The following is a 23,501-nucleotide window of genomic DNA, read 5'->3' as shown; positions in this document are numbered from 1 at the left end:
CTGTGCCCTCCCCACATACAAACCCCCTCACCCCACCCGTGTCTGTTTGTCACTCACGCTTCTGTCTAAACCACCTCCGTTCTTGTAATTATTTTGGTGACAAAAGCTACAGAGCGATAAAAATCAGGCATTAAAGATAAATAATAAGTAAGGGTTGACCTCAGGGCTTGTTTATGTATTACACACAAATGGAGACAGACATCTGTTTGGTGACATACCAGTCAGAGAGTCCTGATGACAGTGGTTTATATTTCACAGAAGTTCTATGAGTTAACATGACTATATTTGTAAATCAAGATCAATAAAAATTGACCTTGTCTCTGGTCTGGGCAAAGTTGGACTTGATCATAATCGCAACATAACTATTTAACAAAACCTCTACAGCCACATTAGAGAATCCTACTGTGATTCTTCACTAATGGTTTTGGGATCAACCGGATATGATGAGGATAGTGTGAATGTGGAGTTGGTTACTCTTTATTTACTTTCTCATTAAGCATGTCGAGTTTACCATGTTCAACATCTTAGTTTAGCATTAGCACACTTTCAACCCACTCTTTGGGATAGAATGACTCCACTACGTGAATCACTTGTGAAGATATCTGTGAAAGTGAAGCTGCTTACAGACATGCACTGAACTCCAGATATTCTCCTGAAATTATACGCAGAGGCTGAATATGCAAAGGCAAATGTCCCAGTGAGTTGCTGTGGACATTCTCCACAGTTTATCCTGCCTGCCCCATTGTAAAACCTCTTAATAATGTTAGAGTGAGCTTATGTGAGAAAACCGCAGGAAAATATCTGGAGGATTCACTGCCAATGAGTGGGTGTATTGATGAGTTTCTAACATGCAACTGAAAAAAACAAAAAGAATACAAAAAGAATACAAATATCTCAGGATGAAAAAGAGGTGTCTTTAATGTAGAGGACACCGATGAAGGTGTCAACTTGGAAAGACTCGGGAGACTCAAAAGATTCAAAGACTCAAAGAGATTTTGGTGAAAATGATGCCAGTGTTGATCTCCACAGCAGAAATTATATGTTATGTCCTGCCTCTTCCATGCTTCACCAACCCTAACGCTCCGGAGATGTCTGTGTTGTTATGAATGAGAATCTTCCGATGGGTTCTTCATATGTGAAGGGCAAACCCCAGACGCCATTGTTTGAACATATACAGAGTCATGTATGAAAACGGCTGAAGGCAGCTGCATAACCAGACCCAGGGTGTGGCTGAGAAACAAATGAAATACAATATAGTTTTTGTTTAGTGTTGGCAAAAAACTAAGAACATTTCTAACCTGTTTTTAGCGTAGTTAGCACGCATTAGGGATGTCTTGGCTTGTTTACAACATTAGATGAATGTTTCTGTCACTCTGAATGCATCACACACCCCACTCAAGAATCTGGCAGTTCAATGAATTGTTGTTTGATAGTCTACATGAAAAAAAGGTACACCAAGATTCTTAGTTGGGTAAAGTCAGCATGGACGTAGCCTCGGTGGTGAGCATGACTTTTCATTTACACTCCAAAACAAGCAAACAGAGCTACAGTAGGTCAATCAAACAGACAGATACAATACATTACCTCATCTATATTGCTTATCTGCATCTCAACCAGCTAAACCCACCGAGGAGGAACACTTGACACTGATTTCACATCATTGTTTGCAAGCGACCTCATCCACTCCTCCTCTCCCTCTGTGGCCCACTCACTAAGATCTGTGTGCTAACTCAGCCATGCGTACTGATGTCTAATCAACAGCAATTAACCCTGGCCTCATTCACGAGCTGTGGAGCTGGGAGATAACGAAAACACCATTGTGATTTTTTTTATTTTATTTTCACACCCTGCTTTTGTCACTTAGACACTTCCCTCGTGGCTGAGTGACAATGGAATGGTATCGAACGGCTCCAGGAAAGTGAACCCTGGCTATTGCTATGGCTGCTGGGTCAGCAAATGTGAGGCTGTCATGAGTGGATTTTGTGTAGCGTTAAGGTGTTGTGTACACATGAGGATAGCAGCCACTGCTACTGATGTGTGACAGACCTTGTTTTGGGTGTTTAAATTCCGTTTCTCATTCCTCATCGCTGAGATAATGCAGTTCTTGGCCAAATCTTTCTGCTGCATCTTGCTCCACTCTCACTGTCTGACTGCAGAATGACCTAGAAAACAAACAGGCACAGGACACATCCACACAGTGTTACGGCCTACAATTTGAGACAAAGGTATTTTGCAATACAGAACCAGCAGGCAGATCTCAGATGGAGTTTAGGAAACCACCTTGTAATCTTGATCAATAGCACGATTCATGTGTCAGTCAATCTCCTGTGTGAAAAACAGACAGGCTGGTTGGAGCCTTGAGTGTAAAAATAGCATGGGAGATAGAGGACACCCCTGCTCTACCCCCACAACTGACCTTTTGCCCTACGAACAAAAATGTCTACATCTAATACTCTGAATTATCTATTTAAATGCCTGGAAACAATCTTTGGACAGTGACACATCAATCAAATGTTCCCCAAACCGGGGGTGGTTGTTTATATAAATGCTGTGCATCTTGGGGAGAGATCTCAGCAATGTTACAGCTCTTTTTTCTGTGGGGAGATGGCAGAGAAGAGAAAAGAAGGAAGTTCATAGAAAAACTTAAAATTCTCTTTTCTTCTGCTTTTTCTTTTCTTTTTTTTTTCAAATCCCAGCGTGAATGTGTCGGCGAGCTCGTGGTATGCACCAAGATGAAAAGTAGAGGCCATCCCTTTGAAATCCTCCTCAAGTCAAAATTACCATTTCATTTCAACTCCAGCCAGGAAACGGAGAGCGGGGCCACTGCTAACTGCTTTGGGCATATCGTTATTTATTGTGTGTAAACTTTGGAGGAACATTGTTGCCTGGGAAAATGTGTTGTGTGGGTGGTGGAAGTGAGCAGTTGGAGCAACCACAAAGGGAGAGATCAGGCCTATTTTCTCTGTAGGAGGAACACATAAAAGAGAAAATAATGCCCATTATTACAGAAAAACAACATCAGACTTCTTGGCTCATAATTTTCTAACAGGCAAGAAGTTACCACTGAAGCTAAACAACCAACCAGTTGACCCTATTTAGGTATCTGTGTTATCATTTTTTTTCGTCCTCTTTTAATTAGTAAGCTCTCTGCATTAAGTGTTAAGTGGGCTATTATCTAAGCTCTAAATTGCTGCTTTTTCCATCGTGGTCACATTAGCTCTGTCATGGCATTTTATTTAGTTGGCTTTATTTACCTATACGCAGCAGGAGGTTGCATCACCTAGACTATATACAACCTCTTTACAGACACTGTCATAAGTTGGTTAAATATTTTACAAAGTGCGTGTCCTTAGGCTACATTTGTACTGCTACGCTTTTTTTTTTGAAAATGCAACTCTGCTACTGGCGTCAGTTTTAGAGCTGCTAAAACTGGGAAGTTTGAAAAAGGCAGCTGGCCTCATTTTAGCTTGAAAACTGTGGGGCTGTGTTTAAGTCTGAACAGGCATACCTGAGAGGTTTGGAAACGACCACCTTCCAGAAGAAAACAACTGACATTAGCTTCGGCTACCAGTGTAGAACACAATACGTGCATGCCTTCCTGTTTACACTGGGATGCGCAAGCCCAGTGTCATGTGAGTGGTAATGTGATATGTGTTTTCAGGCGTGTTAGTATTTACATTGAAGCTTGTGTTGGCAGAAATCCTGTTAGTTTGAAAAGGCCCTTTTGAAATGACAACATAGCGTTATGGATGTAGCCTGAGTCTGAGCCAGACCTCTAAAGCCATTTTCAGACATGACCTGCGGATAAAGAGTAATTGCTTCTATCATTAAAGTAATAAAAGGCTGATTTTGTAATTTTAGTAACATACTAACTCTGCTGCAGAGATCACATGATTTTTCTTGACAACAAACAGTGTGTCAACCACCCCACTTGCTCACTGTGTTCTCACATCGAATTCTCCCGACTTTCTGCAGACTTTATACTAGGGGGGCCGGCCGGGGAGAAAGTCTGCAGTTAATCCGGATCAGATACTCAATACTCTGATCGCTGAAAGCAATTTTGTTTGTACACACCTTATGTGTCTATGTGTGTTTGTTGCAGTTGTGCAGCCTGATAATGATCACTTATCTGAAAAACTTTTTTTATCATACCAATACCCGTCATCACTTGTCAGCCTTGACGACAGCCTGTGCTGTTTGTTCCAACATTTCAACATCTATTGGTGATATGTCTTGAAAGAAACAACTAGAATGACACTAAAAACCCAACAGTGCCCTCTTGAAACCACTTTTACATACACAAGATTTTCATTTGGATCACCACAGTCAGTCTATATCAGTCACTTAAACATATCTGATATTTTTAATCAAGATCAATAAATTATTTTCAGAGTAATCAAGAGAGATATTGGAAGTCATCCTATCTCACAATGTTAAGGAATCCTGCATCCTGATCCAGCTCTGCACCAAAATGTATTAGGTTCTTCCCTGACCACAATCTTCTACCAAGTTTCGGTTGAGCAGTTTTTCCTGCTAAAAACAAACAAACAGAGACTACAATATAAACTCCTTGGCAGAGGTAGAAATGTTTGCAACATATGAATGAAGGTGGGTTATTTAACATTCATTTTCTTCAGGGAAAACCTTTGGGATCCATTGTGGGTGACATGAAACTACTGACTCTATTCTCCATATTGAACCATATTTCAGGATGCAGAATGATCTCTTAGCTCCAATAGTCTGGTCACAGGTCCATATTTGAGGATGGCTTCATACTGAAACTATAAGCATAAATGCCAGTATTGAGGTGAGACAGCTCACGCTGCTACTGTCAGGACATATAATACATTTTGCTAAGGCTCTGTGATTGACATACTTTCAGAGTTTCAGTCTGGGAATGGATGGAAGCTGATATAGGAGCAGACTGGAGGCTTTGGATGGAAGATATGTCACATTGTTATGCTTATAATTTCTGAGAAAATTATAAACAGGCGGTGAACAGAGTCTCTTTTCATGATCCTGTGCGACTGATCAGTTTTACTGATTAAATCCTTTACTGACACAGTTTGTCTACACTGATGCTCTGTTTACACTGCAGTCAACTCTAGTATGAGCTTTTGCATTAATGTAGCACATTTGGCATATATACATTATTTGTTGCATTTTAAGGAAAGTGAATAAATTTAAGCTGGATGTAATTGGACAGTGGGAGGAAGCCTGAGTTCGTGGAGAAAACCCATGTACATACAGGGTTAGAACCAGAAACTTAATGTTGTGAGGCTAGTTAACCACAAACAAACAAAATTCCTGATTCAAATTTTTTTTCTGATCTGCTAAATTTAATGGTTTCTTTCTTGACCCATACCACATCCCACCACTAAGTTTCATGGTAATCTGTGCAATTATGTTTTGCCTAAACCTGCTAACTAACAGACAAACAAAATGAAAAACATTATCTCCTTGGCTGAGGTAAAAACTCTGTAAAAGTGGTTATTGATATAAGTTACTGGACAACAAACCAGATCTAAACAGAGAGTGATGATTGGATCATTCATCCAATCACTCATCTCTCCTAACATTTGTAAATTCACTGTCCTTAGAGGTTTCACACTGGACAAACATCTCAGTGCAGGTTGTGGCATTAATGTAGTATCAACACAGAGCAAGAGGTCAATGTAAACTCGAGACATTTGTTCAACATTAGCAATACATTTTACCTCATCCGGTTCTTTTCTGAACAGACTCTTCCACTGCAGGTCTGCCTCTGTATATGCTTCTGTGTATTCTTCACCATAAATCTTCTACAACACTAGTTTATGACACATGCGCACCCAAAAATCAATAAGAATATGATCCACATCACCATTCATAGTCCACAGGTTCTGTATTCTTGACATGTGACTTGTGTAATTGCAGTTATCATAGTGAGTCAGTAGAATTAAGAATAGGAGGAGCGGGGTGTGGACAGAGCCCTGTTGATTCATGACCAGCAGGGAACCAGCTGAACTTTGTTGACTGTGTTCCCATTTAACAAAAGAGTACATCTAATCTTAAACATATGGCCGACGCCGGAGATGCATGCACGACAGCATGCAGCGTGTGGAAAAATACTGCTGTTGTCTGGTTTTTTGTCTCTCTCAGGAAAATTTACATCTGCTCCTTTGCATCCTGGTTTCAGAAATGTGTATCTTCCAATAGAATTTATTTCTACTTTTTATCTCACTTTTGATCACATGTTAAAAACACAGAGTTTGTTACAGAAAGCAACAAAATGCAGCCTAGTTGGTTGATTCCCTAAAAGACCATGTAGGGGAATACTAGTCTGTCCTAACAGTATGGGTCCAAAGACTCATAAAGCTTTATGTCTGTATAGTAAATGGTCTGCATTCATACAATGCTTTTCTAGTCTTCCTTCTCAACGTGCTTGACAGAGCAGTTTTTGCCATTCACCCCTTCACACAGACACATTCAAGCAGTAAATATATGTGCAGCACTTAATCACTCATCAATCAAATAATGTCAGCATGTGGAATGGGTGAGACTGAGATCGAACCGCTGACCCCCTGATTGGTGGACCGCCCGCTCTACCTCTTGAGCCACAGCCGCCCCCAGTGTCCATATTCATATACTTTAGGTCTAATTTAAAAAACTGTGTTGGAAATAATCAACGTCCTGACAGAGAGAGGATGTTTGTGAGCAAAGACGGTCCTCACTGTGGTATTTACACATCACTTGTCACAGTTTTACTGAAGTGAGTCATTAAAAGGTCTGTAATTCAACCATCCCGCTCAGACTTAGTAACATCATTTTGGCTGTCCTCAGACAAATTCTGCAAACGTGTCAGATGAGTTGAAAAGCAAGCTGGGTGTTGCATATATATTTGGACTACAGGGGCTTGTTCATTTGTTTTATCTATCCCACTTTTTGTATCCTCCACCTCAATTTATTTGTATTGGCCACCGCTTCATCAGACTTGGCTGCAGCACTTATATATTTAAACAAGGGCTGTTGAGGGTGTTCGACTAAACTCTGGTCAGGTCCGCTCAAACATTTAAACACCGCTCTGTCCGTAGGGGCAAGATGTTTACCTCAGCTGGTTCTGATCCCGCTGCACAGGCTGCTGGTCTGGTCTGTCTTAGATCTGCTCTCTGGAAAAGCAAAGGACATGGAGAGTCAAAGAAGACGAATGTGCAATAGGTGCACAAAGAAACAAAGACAAGCTAGTTGCAGGAAGTTAACAAACTGACTGAGAGGAAAAGACAGATGGAAAGGGAGTCTGTTGCACAAAACTAGATCATCTTACAGGAAGCACACGCTCTGATACTTAAGCCACTGACCTCTTGTATACAGGAGTGGGGGGCGGAGGCGATGAGGGCTCCGCAGGCCCCATCTGCATGGCTTGTCCCCATCTCTGTGGCCATGTGCAGCACCTGGCCCCACGCCAGCGCCCAACGCCCCTTTGTGTTGGCCAGAGTGGCCGGTTGGGGTCTGTCTTTGATCCCGGGCCAACTATTCATCTCTAAAGGAAGAGGAAGAGCAAAAGAAAAAAAAAGAGAGAGCGAGGGAAAGATAAACAGAATGGGGGGGGGGGGGGGAGAAAAGAAAGTCAACCTCTGCTGCCAATTATTGGAGAAACATCAAGGTCTTTTCTGTCTGTGTAAAGAGAAAGAAGAGAAAAGAGGGAAGGGAAGGTGGAGGATAGTTGTTTGATGGCCTGGTCCAGTGTTAGTTGGAGGATTGTGCGGTGTTGAGGCGGAGGCTGACCCACAGGAGGTGATTACAGGTGGAGAGAGGTATTTGTCTGCCTGCTAACACTCGTTTTTTGGTGTTTTCTTTTTTTTCCCTCTATGCCCTTTTTTTTTATCTTTGCCACTTTCACTATCTCTCACAGACTCCTTTTTTCTTTCCGTTGTTGTTACAATCCTTATCTGTGCCTTTGTCACCGTGTGCTGTTGAACCAGTTCACGAGGACAAACAAAGGTCATTTCTTTGTCTCTGTTGAGGGGTTTCTGTCTCTGTCTGTCGGTCTGTCAGATTCTCCCCCTCTTGTCTTGAACCCCTACTAAACACAGACACACACACACGAACATGCAGCACATATACTACACACACATTAACCGCGTCACCAAAGCAGGAAGCAACCGTGAATGACAGCCTGTGTACAGAAGAAGCATGTCAGACAAATGATGAGGATGTCATGAAAACAAACAGAGGAGAGGATTACAGTGTCGTCAGTAAGCAAGACACATTTTAAAGCCTGTGAGGAGCAGAAATAATCACATAAATCATGCAGGTTACACTTCCACAGTTGCTCTAACTCGGCCTAACAGGCTCAAGGCTCCTTCTTTTATTCCTTTATTATTATTGAGGCAAGGGTTTGGCTCTATGTACAAATAATTTTTCAGAACAAATTCTGCCTCACATCATGACCCAAAGCACCCTTTACTCATTATAACTACTTTGAACTAAAGGGTGTACAAAATAAAACAGGATTAACTCGGCTTTGTGTTGTTATTTATTCTACACTTGTCTCATCACCACCTTTTAACCTTTTTAAAGTGTTTTCATATTCAGACAGTATGTAGTTACACAGGGTTGATTGGATCATTTTAATGTATTAGAATATCAGTGCACACACTAGTTCAGGTATTTTTGTACTGATAGTTTCCCCTCATTTAAAAACAAATGTCCATTCTCATGAACTTTGTTTTGTAAAATATCACAAAATAACACAAAACTGATTAAAAAAAACAAGCACAGGTGGTGAAAAAAGTCGAAATCAATGATCCGTCAAATACCAGAGAAGAACATAGAGAAACCGGTATACAGCTGCCATTGTAGTTTCTGGCACATGCTCATCACACAAAGCATCATTGGGCATGTGTGCACAAAGTAAACTGTGATGTCATTGTTTCCCATCTTACAGGAACACATGGATACAGACAGTTTATTAAAAAAAAGCACTTTGGAATGTGTTTGTAAAAATCTCTGTTTTAGTGACTTAAAACCCTGTTTGCAAGTGGAAGAGAGGCCGCAAAGAAATATAGATCAGGTAAAATATCAGCATAAGTGTGAGCAGGATATTAATCTGTATTTTATGCTCCCTCTCTGTGTGTGTCTATCCCTTTTAATAAGGGTTATTAATTAAAACTTCTTTATGTACTTCTGGTCCCCCTATTCATTGGCCATGTTAACATTGTATTCACCAAAGAAATTGCTTGGATCTGAAAATATGTCTTTGTAGACAAACCAACAGTTTAGAGATTATGTGAACTATAGCCCCACAGTTACTTGATGTTTGAGGCATCTATATATCAATATGTAAGCTGATCTTTATTTTTTTTAAATAAAAGTTTACTATTGAGAACAATCTATTAAATGAGGATTCCTCTAACAGTAACTTTAAGGACACATTTCTGACTACACCTGACCATACTCATGAGTAGTGCTGGATGTCATCAAATACAGACTTCCAATCAGAGGGGGCAGCAAAACACAGTTTTTTTTGGTATCATGTGTTATTCTGTTTATTGATATTTAAGAAATGTCTCAAAATATATGTTGAATTTTACAGTTTGAAGCTGTAGTGCAGTTATATCACTATGTAGTGGTTTCATATGGTCATATTATTGAGGTAACATCTTATGAGGCCTTATTCACTGATAACTATTTATAATTATAATAATACTAATATTGGTTGGTCAATTTAGGAGACCAATTTATCTTCTGATCCAAACAACCATGTAAAGATGGACAACACCACAAAAGGTGAACCCATAGTACATCAAACTCTCCCTGATGGCAGGCTGCACAGTGGAAAATAGACAAAACTAAAACTTCAAAGTACACATCAGTGAATTTCCCCAGAGATGTAATTCTTATCACACTGATGTAATTTATGTTCAAGTGTAAGTTTTTCAGATAAGTCTGGTTTTAATTGATGGTATAAAAATGGGGTTGCCTGGGCAGATGTATGGGACCCTGATACGTTCAGCTTCGGTAAGCTTTGTGAGCACACAAAATGTTCATGTATCCCTCAAAGCTATGAGATAACTTTCATGGTATTTAATCCAGGTAAATAAATGGATGCCAGATAAAAACTAATTTCAAGAGTCCACAGTCATACACACAGTACATGTTCTCTGACTTACATCACGGTGCAGCTGGAAAGTTACTTTTACATCAAACTTGTAGTCAGGTGTTTGGTATAAGGGGCCTTAACACTGTTCATATGCATCACTTGCCTCCTCTCCACTGCCTTCGTCCTTGTGGACAAAGAACCAGAACAGACAATAGCACATGCATTGATCACCAAGGACGAGTTTCTATCGCTCTCTCCCTCCCTCTCCCTCCCTCTCCCTCTGTGTGTCTCTGTAATTTTCCTTTCATGGCTGTTTTTCCTGCTGTCCCCCGAGACCTTCTTAGTCGACAAGAGAAAACAAAATCTGAACATTAAAACGCCCCACAGCCCTTTAAACACTTGTCATTTGTCCTTTGTACAAATCATGGCGAGAGTTGCTACTATTTTTTAACAGTTTTTGCTTCATTAATTTTGCTGGTGAGACGGAGGGAAACACAGGAAAACAGACCGTCAGAGAAAGAAAACCACAGTCAATTATAAGTAAGGAGGGACGATCAAAAAGGAGTCATTTAAAAATCCAATTTGCCACGGGGGTGTAAGATGAGAAATGAGTGAAGGACAGTCAGTGTGCTGGATCTCTGTGGACATATTGACCAACCTGAAGCTTTTGTTCTGAGAGAAGACAGATGAAAGGGATGGTTTACTTAGACCACAGTTCAGTCATGATGCATTAAAATAATTGTAATAATTATTTTTATTATCATCATTATTATATTATAATCAATTATTGTCATTATGATTCTGTAATTAGGCTATGGGTATTTCTGTGCGATATTTTCTTTCTGTGTTTTTGACATGTGAGTGTTTTCATTCCGTGTCATGCTTCTGCATCTCATCTTCATTGTTTAAGTGCATGCACTGTGTGAGTGTGTTCATTAAAATCCCAGTACCTGCGCCCAGCCATGGGCGTTTAATTCAGCGAGCAGGCAGGGGCATTATCACACACTACCATCACTAATCCCCATGGAATAACACACCGACACTTTGATGTCTGCCAAAGAACACTGCTGTAGTATTGGGAGGCGAGACCGTGCATCACGTAGAAACTGTAATTAACAATCTATGGCTGGACTCGAGCCAGGCAGAGCAGCGGAGGTGCAAGGAGGGTGGGAGAAAGGAGAGAAAGACACCGGTGATATGGAGCCAGAGGCACTATGGTAAAGCTTCACAGGAGGTGATATATATGTGTTTGTGTGTGTGTGTGTGTGAGTGTGAGTGTGTGCTATATAGATAGATGTACATATATTGGGGTCGAAGTAGCTGGAAGGCAAACCATCAGTCCCTACCACTGTGGAAGTGTTTCTTCTGTGATCAATGCTCACACCGATACACACATCCAGCCGTAGCAACAGCGCTGTTGTCTCAGTAACAACCTGCCCGCAGCTCAAATAAAACCAGACACAAGAGTAAATCCTGGACAACAAAATGAACGTGAGCTGCCACTGGGTAGAACACAAACCCCTGGACTTTTTGTACTTGACGAGGACGCAGGATGAAACATTCAGGCCCTCCAACACCAACTGGCACTTAGAAATGTTCCTCATAGACACATACACACACACACACTCACAAAAGCCTGATTCCTCATGCCACCTACACACATTCTGGTGAGAAAATGATATCAGTGCATGCCAGTGTTCATCACAACACGTGAGTGTGCATGTGAATCTCATCTGCACACACACACATACACTATAATACATATACCTCATGTAAGAGGATAAAACACCCAAAAACCACAGACTTTCATCAAAGCAAGTGAGAGAGGATGTCAGAGATTTTTTCTAAAGATGAAAGCAGGGGATATTCTCTCATTTCGGCTCATGTCTTCTTCTCCCTCTGTCTCTCTCTTTCAAAATCCTTGAAGTATCATCCATGTCTCTGTGAAGAAGGGAAAGAGAGAGAAAGCAGAAGGGAGGGGGCAAAAGTTATTTACGTCCCACGCTGTGTTATGTGGTCTGTCACTTCTCATTTTCTGCCAGGGTTGTCCAACTGGAAGACTTCAGTCAACTTTCTCCAAGCCTGTATTTGCTGAGGTAATTACAAAGTGACAGCTTCAAATCCTCTGTTGCACCCCCCTCAACACACTCACTCACTCACACACACACACACTCAGTAGTGTCTCCATGACTTCAGAGGACATTGCATATTGAGTTACATTAATATCCTTGAGACTTGCTCCAACCTTAACCATATACTTAACTAACCCTAACCCATCCTCTAACCTTAACCTAAACCTAACGTGAAAACATTTTTAATGATTTACATCATGGGGACTTGCTAATTGTCCTCATAAGGAAGACAAGTCCCCATAATGTGACTGTGTGAACAGATTTCAGTCCCCACAACATGAGGAATACACACACACACACACACACACACACACACACACTAAGGGAATATGGCTCTGTGGCCTTTCAGATTCTGAGCTTAGTTTGGTAAAATCTGAGATGCACATCTCTCATTTGATTCCGGCAAACACAACTGCATAAATGGCCTTTAAATGTTCCCCTCATCCCACTCATCAGAATACCAAGACAGTTTCCAATGATTAATGATCCTGATAATTCGAAATAATGTCGGGGGAAACTGGGTTGAAGATTTTTTTCTTCCTTTTTTCTGGCTATCTGCAGTCCCCACAAAACATACGTGGGATGCAAACATACACACTCACACATGCACACACAAACACGTCCACCTTCCATATCCACTTGGAGGTGATTGTAAGAACATCTTTGATCTTTTTTTCCCTTCTTCTTCAAGGAGATGCATTGCCTGTACACATAATCCATGACAGGCATAATGTGATTTGGTAGTATCTCTAAATGGCAGAAAAAAGCGGCTGACAGAAATTAATAAGTTACTGCGGCAGTAAGAGGGAATTGGAGGAGGAGGGGTTGGGAGGAGATGGTGGAGGTGGTGCGGCAACCTGGCAGCAAAACACACAGATCATCAAATTATCTTTTGAGGCATATCGTCATGGTAAAAGTCACACAAGCTCAACCTGCCATATCTGCAGCTGCACACAACGCTGGTCTGTCGTCTCCAGTTTGGATCATTACTCCAAAAAGGTGTGTTACAGGCTCAGTGTTATGAAGAAGCTGGGGAGCTGTGGGGACCTTTGTGCCTCCTTTCTGTCAGCTCTGTCCAGATGTACAAGAGATTTCACCTGACTGTTTGAGCGCAGCACATGAGGTTGCATGTGTACTAAGGTATGGTGTTACACTTTTTTACAAGGCAGGGAAATTGCTTGAAACAAACTAAATTTTACAAAAAGTGCAAACTTTGGCCGGTCACTGAGGCTACATCCATGATACTAGGTTTCAGCTTGAAAATGGTGTTTCAAAACTAAAATGATTCAGAGTTGATGCATTTCAAACAAAAATGTAATAGTGTGGATGTAGCCTGAGTAAGGTTGTTGAATTGAAAGGGTTTGGAAACTGTCAGAAACACACATTGTCTGTATCACTTCCATCAATGCTGACGTCAGAAGAATATTCTTGGAGCAGATTTCAGACATGTGTGACTGTCTGACAGACACTCTGTTTGAAGGACACAGATGCCTTAAGGGTCTGTGTCACAGTAGAGGTTAGAGCAGCCAAACTTAAGTTTGTTAAAGTGATCACAGCATTACACTCAGAGGTTGTGAGTAGAGTTCAACTGTTGATTTGGTGAACGTTCTCTGTCCTGTAGAGTATAAACTGCTGTACAACAGATACATGGTTTGTATCTGACAAATGTATTTGACTGTGTTGAAGCTAAAATTATAGCCATAGCTATAATAAGTCACCACTGCATAAGCAACGACATACACACAGAAATTCATCTGCAACTAATTTGCTACGTCAGGGCTTTGCATGTGTGTGTCAGATTTGATTGACAGTGCGGGAAACACAAGCAAACTGTCATCAGGTTTCGATTAAAATTTTGCTACATCCCGATTGGAGCACAGAAGTCTATGACATCATCTTTTTTTCCAGCCAAACTTAAAACTTGTGAGAAAAGAGAGAAAAATCACAAATGCAAATATATCTATGAAATAGCAAAGTTCCATATTTATCTAAAGCTGCTTGAAAACTTAAGAATCAGTACATTTCTGTCTGGTTAGAACACTGGTGACTATGACCCCAGCTTCCAGCTTCTCCTATTTCACAAGGATGATTAAATGATAAATAATTTAAGAATAAATGAATGAATTTTGCTCCTCCACATCTACAGACCTGGTATTAACTGAGATCCAAACACAAAAACTACATTCAGAGGTGGTCGAGGATGCATGTGACTTCAGCTGACATCCTCTGACCCACTATAGTTTCACAATTAACTTATTTTGACAGTTCTCAGGGCCCATATGTGTATTTCTTTGCAGCCACAATGACAATATCAACAATGATCATCACAATGACTTCTAAAATTGATTTAAATCTTTTTTTAATAGCTGCAGGCATTCATTAATTCAAATCCCCCCTGCAGAAAACTTATGCAGTCTTCTTGGGATCAGATCTCTAAGAATGGATGTTAATACCAGGGATGAAAAGGGCCTAAATCCAGGGGTGGGTTGCCTAAAAATGTTTTCAGTATACATGCTTTTCAAAACTTGAGTCCAAACAAGAGGAAAATGCCCAAATCAATCTGAACAAGATGATCAGGTCCAATCAAACTGTGTAAGATAAAAGGCAGATAAAATATATTCTATACTCCCACTGGATGAAATCTAAGTTACCCATGTCACCGCCTCAGCATTTAGTTTAAGGCAGAACAACCTTCAAGTCTGACTTGATGACGTATTATACTTTTTACTCCGACAATATCACTATTTTGCTGCCATCCGGATTTTTGTATTCAGTTGTGCTTTTGTGGTTCCACCCACCTCTTGAATGTACTTCATTTTGCCTGCGCAGATCAACAGTGTTCCTGGCAACAGTGGCAATCAGTGTCACGTAAAGAAGTAAAGAATTACATAAATGGAGCAAAAATTGGAACAACAGTAAACGGTGTGAAAGCAGAGCAGAGGGAGGGGACAACAGAATCAAGCTTTGGTTCTGTCTCCAAGTGCACACAACTACAAGCATGCATACTTTGTTTGCATGTATGTGCAAGGTACATAATAATAACTGTGTGGTTACGTGAGTGTTGCCTGCACAACTCAGAGCATCTGGATTTGATTTGCAATCTGATACGTATAAAGACACACAAACAAATAAACCAATAATATGCCAAGCTTTATCTAACTTTTGAAACATTCAACACGGAAAAAGCATCTTGATCTAGAACATTGGACAGAACTAAATGTGAGTGATGTGTCAAAGTGATGGAGATAAATTGGGACTCTCAAGGTGGCAACTGTTGTTCATGTGGGGAGAACTGGGCCAGATGTGGTTTATAGGTTGCTCTTGGCTCGTGCGTGTGTGTGTTTATGTACAAGACAGACAGAGAGAGAGAGAGAGAGAGGGTGATGGAAAGGAGAAAGAGAGAGGGAGCAAGGGAGGTATGTCATGCTCGCCAAACCACTCAGCGAGACTCTTGATTTATTTGGCAACTGCAGGATGGTGGTCTGACTCCAAGAGGCCACCTACACCAGTGTCCGACCTCCGACCCGCCTCAACATCTGAAATGAACTCAGCTGTCCTTGCTAAATCTAAACCCAGACAGGAGGGATGAGCTGTTATTGGGGGAGAACACACTCACAAACATGCCCACACACGCTTGTGTTTAGGCCGTGGCAAACTCATGCATGCAAGCCACCCATCCCATCACACTTGTAAAAGCAGCATGTATGCAATATTATGTTAAATGGGAAAAATGGTAAAAGGGAAGAGAGCTAAAAGGGTCTTAATGAGCGCTTTTTGACTTTAACATTGTTTCTGTGGTTTTAAAGGAACATTTCACCCTGATATCACACTATGTTTGCATAGTTTTAGTTTTATTTGAAGCTTTGTCCCTCTGTCTCCATCTCAATACAATGAAAGTATAGGGAATTGAATTTGTAGTGCTAAAAAGGCTTACAATAAGAAGAAGTTTACATTGAACATTGAGAAATCTGGTTATTCATATCCCTGAACACTTGATAAATACCACCGCATACAAGGGAGCAGAAGATCCGCAGCCATCACTGGAGAGATCAAGTTGTCATGATGAAGTTTGCTGACATTGAATGGAAAGGGTTCTGTACCATGCAGCAGGGCATCCTTTTACCAGCTGTATGTCACAGTTGAACCATTCATTAGAGTGGAGGACACAACAGTAGGAGAATCAGTCGAAGCCACGTCTGCGCAGGTGGTCTGCAGTGGTCAGAAATTGGGGGAAGTTGTGCACCAGTAACCTGTAAAATCAGGTTTCTCAAAACCAGGATGACTTTTCCAGCATACTGAAATTGTGATATGACATTTATATGCCCAATCACAAAAATGGGATATTTCAAAAATCTAATTATAACTGGAATGCTAGTGTGCATGCAGCGCCTAGACAGTTGTAGGAAAGACGAGTCATAGTTACACAGTTTTGATGTTGGAGGCAGAAAGACATTTCAAAATATTTCGAGGTCCCGTCTTTCTTTTTTTCCTCCATCCAGTCCTCTCCACTTTCCCCATACAGATGGTTTTGGGCTGTGACCTTGGACACACACACACACACACACACACACACATCTGCTTGTGCTTAGATTGGCGTAACTCTCATTTTCTTTCTCTCTTGCTCGTCTTTTTCTCCCTTTGTTGTCAGTATTGTTATTTCCATGCATTTGAAACATAAAAATATCCCACCTCCATTGTATTCTGTACATTTTGTTTCCATGGAGATTGCCATGAACAAGTCAAATGAGTGTGTGTGTGTGTGTGTGTGTGTTTGCGTGTCTGTGTGTGTGTATCTAAGTGTGTATGCATGTATAATGTCTGTTCATGTGCCAGTAGCATTGCTATCAGCCAAGCACAGAGTCTAAAGCTGTTTTCTAAGAAAACAAAAATAAAAGGAGAAACATCCACCAGCCCCTCTCTTTCCTTTTCTCTTTTTTCTCTTCTTCTCATCTTTTTCTGTGCCTCCACAGTCTCCTTCATCCCTATCTTTCTCTGTTGCCCCATTCTTTTTTCTCTCTTTCATCCCTCCATCTTCCAGCCCCTCCCTTCCCATGCCAGTCTTCAAATGCCCACCATCACCCTCCTGCAACCCATGGCAACAGCCAAGAAGGGTGCGAGGAGGACAGAGGGACAGAGATTGACAGGCGGCGTCTCAGAGGGTTTGCATGTGGGAGTTTTACTGTATGTGCTGTTATTGAGCAAACAGCCTCATCTGGCCTGCACATTGCAGTCCTTCAACACCAGCAGCATCACAACATCAGGGTGTCAGCTTACAGTCCAGTACCACCAGTGGCCTTAGAGACCACACCACACTGTGGACCTGGCTATAATGAGGGACATGCCTCCCTATGTGTGTGTGTGTGTGTTTGTGTGTGTGTGTGTGTGTCTGTCATACTTACTCTAATTTTTTGGATTTCTCTCTGTTTATTTGTCCTCTGATGTGTTTGTGATGAAGGGGGGTTTAATTTGGGGTGTGTGCAACAGTCTGGCCGTGCTTTTGCAAACATGCCTCATTGAATGTGTGCACTCATTCTGTGATGGATAGATGTTTCAATTTGTACGTATTCTTGTGTGTCATTAAATCAGATTCATATTATTCTGCCATATGATGTTCCCTCCTGTTTTGTGTACATGTAATCATGCACATATGCCCTTCTCTCTGTGTGTTTGTGTATGTTTAAAGCCATGCAAGATTTCATTGCCACTGATCAAGGGAGCAAAACGCTCTTTTAATTCAGGGGTGGTCCCCATGTGCATCCACCACCCTGGGCTGATCAAGGGAAGAGCAGTGAGGGAGGAGCAGCTGAAAAGGCCTGGTGGGTCTGCACATCTGACTGAGTCAGCTTCTAGAAGATGTGAATCCCAGCAGCCTATTACACAAAGGCGGGGAGAACTAAAACCACACAATTATATTGATTGATCAATTTCTGTCGGTTAGGTGATAATATAAACCCTCAGGCAGTCTGAGACAGATATAGTGCTGAAACAGAGAATCATCTGTTGAAATACTGTACAGGATCTTCCTGCATTTATGGTGTTTGAGCTATCAGTTATTATAACAATGTGCTCACCAGAGCATGATGAGACCTGGGAACTCAGATCTACAGTCTTAAAAATGGTGGTGAATTGAAGAAAGTAAGAGGTATAATGAAAGCTGCTTTCAGACATACACTTAACTCAAGATAATCTCCTGAAATTATCTGGAGGGGCTGTATGTGAGAACACAAATATACGTTTCTGCGAAAATTCTCCCTTCCATCCCCCTGGTAAAAACGTCACAAAAAGCAGTGTCATACTCGTAGGAGGCACAGCCAAAGATGTAAACTTGGAAAAACAACAAGGTTTAAGAGCTTACGGTATAATGGGCGGACGCCGCAGTCGCTGTAAACAAAAACATGTGATCTCTACAGTGTAATTAATACATTACATCCTGTCTCCTGCATGGTGTGCCACCCCTCACATGTACGCTATGGAGATTTCTTTGTTGTTGCGAACCCTTGTGACTATGGAATCTCCTGCTGCGTTGTTCATATGTGCAAACTCTGGATAGAGTCTGGATCCCATTGTGTGGACATTTTAAGAGTTCATGGAGGAATGTGGAATTTAAGTAATGACTCATGTGTTTGATTGAGTATTACCCATTAGTCTTAGCCCTGTCACATATCTAATTAAGTTGGAAAGCACAATCTTATAGAAGACAACAGTAAAGGTCAAAACAGGGAACATAATTCCAAGGTTGTTGCAATCTGGAATGAACCTGTTGATTTGATGACCACTTAGCTTATAAATGTTCAACTCTTAACCAGCTGCTAATTTTGTTTGTCTGTCGTTTGGTGTTGGGTAGCTAGTATACAGAGGGTATACTAGAATATTTCGACTGAAACTGCTACTGGAAACAAGGAGAGAATCAACCAAAGCAATAAGCTACAAACCGTACAATGCTTTATAGAACAGAGGGGAACTAGAGAGTTGTGATTCATCCCAAGAATCATTTTTCATCATAACCTTATGGTCATTGTTTTCAGTGTTTAAAAAAATTATTAAAAATATTGATCCATGCAGCTTTAAGAGAAAAGCCAGGACAATATGAGAAAAATAAACTGTGGCCATGTCTTTTATTGTTTATAAGGATAGAAAGCCAGGTACCCCAACTGTAGAGGGATAGAGGTGGATAATGTAGCTCTGTGTTGTCAGTCTCAGCTTATCAGTCACATTGAAGCCGGAGGATGGTGTGTGTATTCCGATAAGCTACTTCCAGGAAGTCCTGTGTTTCCTTGGTTGGTAATTACTTCTCCTGGAGACTGACCAGGGAAAGAAATAAATCTTAAACGTGTGTGGACTGGATAATGGGAGATCTAGAGGGATGATGCCTTTAGCTAGTGGTAGAGGTGACACACACAAAAACATGAATGCACATACACACAAAAAACCCTGTTCTTCAATCTACATGCTGACAAGCAGAAAAACAGGAATTTGAGACAGGAGCTTTGTCCTTAGCTTTCTGATAAACTCCTGTTAGCAAGTCCTGCAGCTAAATAAATTCTCCAGTCTACATTTGTGTCTACACCTCATGTAATGTATCCTCATTCCCTGCTTCTCTAATACTTGGCACTGTGCAGCCACTGAGCCACTGGGTCTGATCACTTCTGATACTCCATCTCGCTCCTCCACCTTCTCAATCCCTTCAAACAAACTTGTTTTAATGAAAATACATTCCTGAGTTTGGCTGATTTAGCAGGTTTTCCTCCCACCCTCATCTCTCTCTCCAGAATTGTGTGTGTGTTAGAGGGCTGTGTGCTGAATCTCCAGCTGTAACAGTGGTGGCAGGAGCCCTATTTAAGAAGTGCTGATGCCAGAGCACCGAGCATTTTTGTGTGCATTCAAGGAATGAGGGATGCATCTCCAATCAGCTTAGAGAAGGAGAAAGAAGGGTAGAGTGAGGAAGTGGAGAAGGGTTAGATGGGGGAAAGGAAAAAACTAGTATGAAGTAGATAGAGGGTGTAGAATGGAAATAAGTAACGAAAGACAAGTCATAAGAGCAAAATTGAGGTTGCACCTTCCTCATCAATGCAGTTTTTCTAAAGGATACTTTAGTGCAAGGACAGCAGACTAGTGAATCCTGTTTGTGGACACTAGGGGGGCGGCTGTGTGTGTGTGTGTGAGAGGGGGTACAGTGGTCGTCCTCTAACCAGAAGGTTGGCGGTTTGGTCCCAGCTCATCTGCATGTGGAGTGAAGTGTCCTCAGGCAAGATACTGAACACCGAATCGTTCCTCATTGAAGAAGTGCTGCCCGTAGATGCAGTGTATGAATGTGTGTGTGTGAATAGGTGAATGGCAATGAACTGAAATGTAAAGTGCTTTGAGTGCTCATCAAGACTAGAAAAATACTATGTAAATACAGACCATTCATAATTTACACTGGTATTGAGCAGAGCATAAACCTGGTTTAGACGTGAGTGTGGCAGCTCACCTTTTTTCATCTTTGGCTAAGATTTGTTTTAGAATACAATGCAGAAAGAAACAGTTCAAGAAAACGCACACCATACACAACACATCACAAACACTATTCAAAAGGGTATAACGGGTGACATGTGGTGACAAAATGGTGGGGGCCGGATCAACCCAGAGACATTCCCAGACCACAGTAATCCACAGCAGATGATGCCTGACACACACGTGTGTTCCATGAGGACAGTGGCTTTGATGGGAACCATCACAGCCTCACAGGCATGATCATTATTTCCTGCACACTGATTTACCCTACATGCATCTGTGATGTATTTGTAACTACTGATATCAAGTAGTGTGAATGAAGTCTTCCCAAATTTGCTTTAAAAGCATGTGAATGCAGCTAATAGGTATTTACAGTTGAACTCAGAAATATAAAATGTCACATCATCAACCAACTGGCAACAATGCTCCTTCTGGTAGGTTGATGTGAAGGGTGACAGCAGCTACGGAAACAGAAACATGCCGCGCCAAACAACAACTCTCTCCTTCGCCTTCCAAGCCCTGTCCCTCACCCTCTCCAAACTCCACAGCATCCACCCATCATAGATTCATCCATGCGTCTGGGCTTTCCAGTACTCAAGACCTCATTTGCAAGGACTGACATGTTGAAGTGTTGACCTCCTGTACAGCTGGGAGTGGCAGTGAAAACTCTTTCCAAGGATTGTTGGGCTAAGCCTGACAGACCTGAGGTTTGTTATCAACAGATGGCATGAGGATAAGAGTAAGGTGAAATTATCGCAACAAATGAACAAATGAAATTAAAACTTGAATGTGTACAGTATAACAATTGGATTGAACTTAAAAGAGGCACTTAAGAGTAGACACAGTGCAAAATAAACTTGCAATAAGTCCAATGGGGCTTAATGATTGAACAAATGGGGAAAGAGAGGTGTCTCACTGTTGACTTCGGTCCATCGTGTCTGCTCAAAGTGAAGAGTCCACCACTTCTCCAGCTGTCCCTTGTCATCCTTCAGTGTCCTTAACTCTCCACTTCGGGCAACTCTTTGCCGAATTGGAGCCCTGGGCACTGCCAGCGGAGCCACCTTTGGGACAGCTTTTTCCCATGGCTGGTCATTGAAGCCTTGCTTTGTACCCTGGAACAGACAGGAAAAACATACCGCCCCTTAAGGTAAGCATGAGCGCATTTCATCATAGGGAGCACAGGTGACAACGTTGGTTGAAGACAGGTAGATTTATTCTATTATTCACAGCCCAGCAAGGGTGTCAGATCTCCCTGCTGATTGCTACAGAGGCTGGTGTCAGAGGTGACATCAAACAGACAAGAGCTCTGTGACAGCCGCCGACTACACCGCCGTCAAGGTAATTCCCAGGTGCCCTGGCAAGGGTCTCCACTCAGGAGGCACCAGGGGGATCAGGAAAGGTCACCTGGCAACACAGGTCAAGGCTTTGATGCAATCAGAGTAAAATCCAGCAGGGAAGGGGTTTTATGAGGGAGGGACAGAGGGAAATGCCCAGCTGTCAGTTTAGGTTTAAGAAGCAAAACATGGAGCCAAAGGGAAGCAGGCAGCAGCAGCAGCAGCAGCTCCATCATTTTTTAATACACAGCTCACTTTAGATGCTTCTAGATTGAAACAGAGGATGAAAACAAAAAAGGACCCATGATAACCAGTATTATTAAACTGCATATTTTATGAGGCCCCTCCCGATTAGAAAGTCAATTGCCGGTTATGTATTCATGCAGGCAGTGAAAAGGCACTGAGAGAGTGACCCTCAAGTTTGACCTTGCAGGCTTTGAACTTCTTCTCCTCGGCCCCCCTCCTGTCTCTCTCACTTTCTCTCTTTCTCCCTCTCTTTCTAGGTCCCTGGGAATGAATGCTTTGATTTGGGCCGTCCAGCTGCATAAGTAAACCACATTACATTTTAGGAATGTAAATAGCAGAAAGTGCTTTTGTGAAAAATTCATTGGATGCTCCCGGCTGGACCACATAATTATTTAGAGAGCATATGTAAATACCTCTTACGATTATGGAGGAATGTATGCAATTTCCTTTTCAATGTCCAAACCCGTCATTTGGTTGGGAGATAGGAGGTCATGGAGACAGAGTGGGAAACTAAACAAATGCTTTGCAGCATGGCAAGAAACTGCGGTGAGGGAGGTGATCCGTTCAAGAGCTCCAAGTGATCTTTGGACCCCAACCAAGAAACAGTGTCTATTACTGGAATATTGTATAGATCTGCAGAGAACCCGGCGGGTGCTCCAGGCTAAGAGCTGCAGATGCACTATGATATCATTTAACATCATTTGTCAGTGTTTTAAGAAATTATTTGTCAGGACTGTCAGCAGAATGCATCATCCTTCCCCTCACTGGCTACACAGACACATTAAATGGTAAATCATACATGGGTTTCTGTATGTCAGATACAATTCCTGACAAAATAACTGACACACACGATAAACTAAGCTGTGTATGTTTTTGCAAAGATTAAATGTATTACACTGCACCAAATCTGCCATATGTAAAAAATATGGTATGGCTGCGCTCAGACCGGCTGCCATCGCTCATCACTTTCTCCTCTCTGAGAACTCCACACACTGACAGGGATGACTTCCTGTCTGTCTGGAAGATTGCCTGTCTCTGGGGAAGGGGACATGTCTCTGCCATGACAGGGATTATCTCTCTCTCTCTCTCTGTGTTTTGCCAAACACAATCAGCCAAATCTCCGCTCATGCCCTTCTCATGTCCTCTACCATATATTCTTTTGTTATGGAGACTAACAAAGGTACTGACTCTGAATCCTCCCTCCCCATGATCAAA

The 23,501-nt window shown here is 41.7% G+C and overlaps 1 protein-coding gene across 2 annotated transcripts in view; it reads right to left on the bottom strand.

Moving 5' to 3' along the window:
- The window catches only part of LOC109627315 (uncharacterized), a 37,320-nt gene that overhangs the window by 1,334 nt on the left and 12,485 nt on the right, over positions 1–23,501 (bottom strand). For both annotated transcript variants that reach the window (XM_069530229.1, XM_069530228.1), the window contains exons 2-5: positions 21,623–21,818; positions 7,338–7,519; positions 7,089–7,148; positions 2,047–2,162 (exon numbers count right to left, since the gene is read on the bottom strand). In XM_069530229.1, the coding sequence (XP_069386330.1) occupies positions 2,082–2,162; positions 7,089–7,148; positions 7,338–7,519; positions 21,623–21,818 (519 nt within the window). In that variant the 3' untranslated portion in view covers positions 2,047–2,081. The remainder of the gene's footprint in view (positions 1–2,046; positions 2,163–7,088; positions 7,149–7,337; positions 7,520–21,622; positions 21,819–23,501) is intronic.

The sequence above is a fragment of the Paralichthys olivaceus genome, chromosome 8 (genome assembly GCF_024713975.1).
Source record: "Paralichthys olivaceus isolate ysfri-2021 chromosome 8, ASM2471397v2, whole genome shotgun sequence".
NCBI lineage: Eukaryota > Metazoa > Chordata > Actinopteri > Pleuronectiformes > Paralichthyidae > Paralichthys > Paralichthys olivaceus.
Note: the sequence above shows the minus strand (reverse complement) of the source record. Positions and strands in the feature narration are given on the sequence as shown.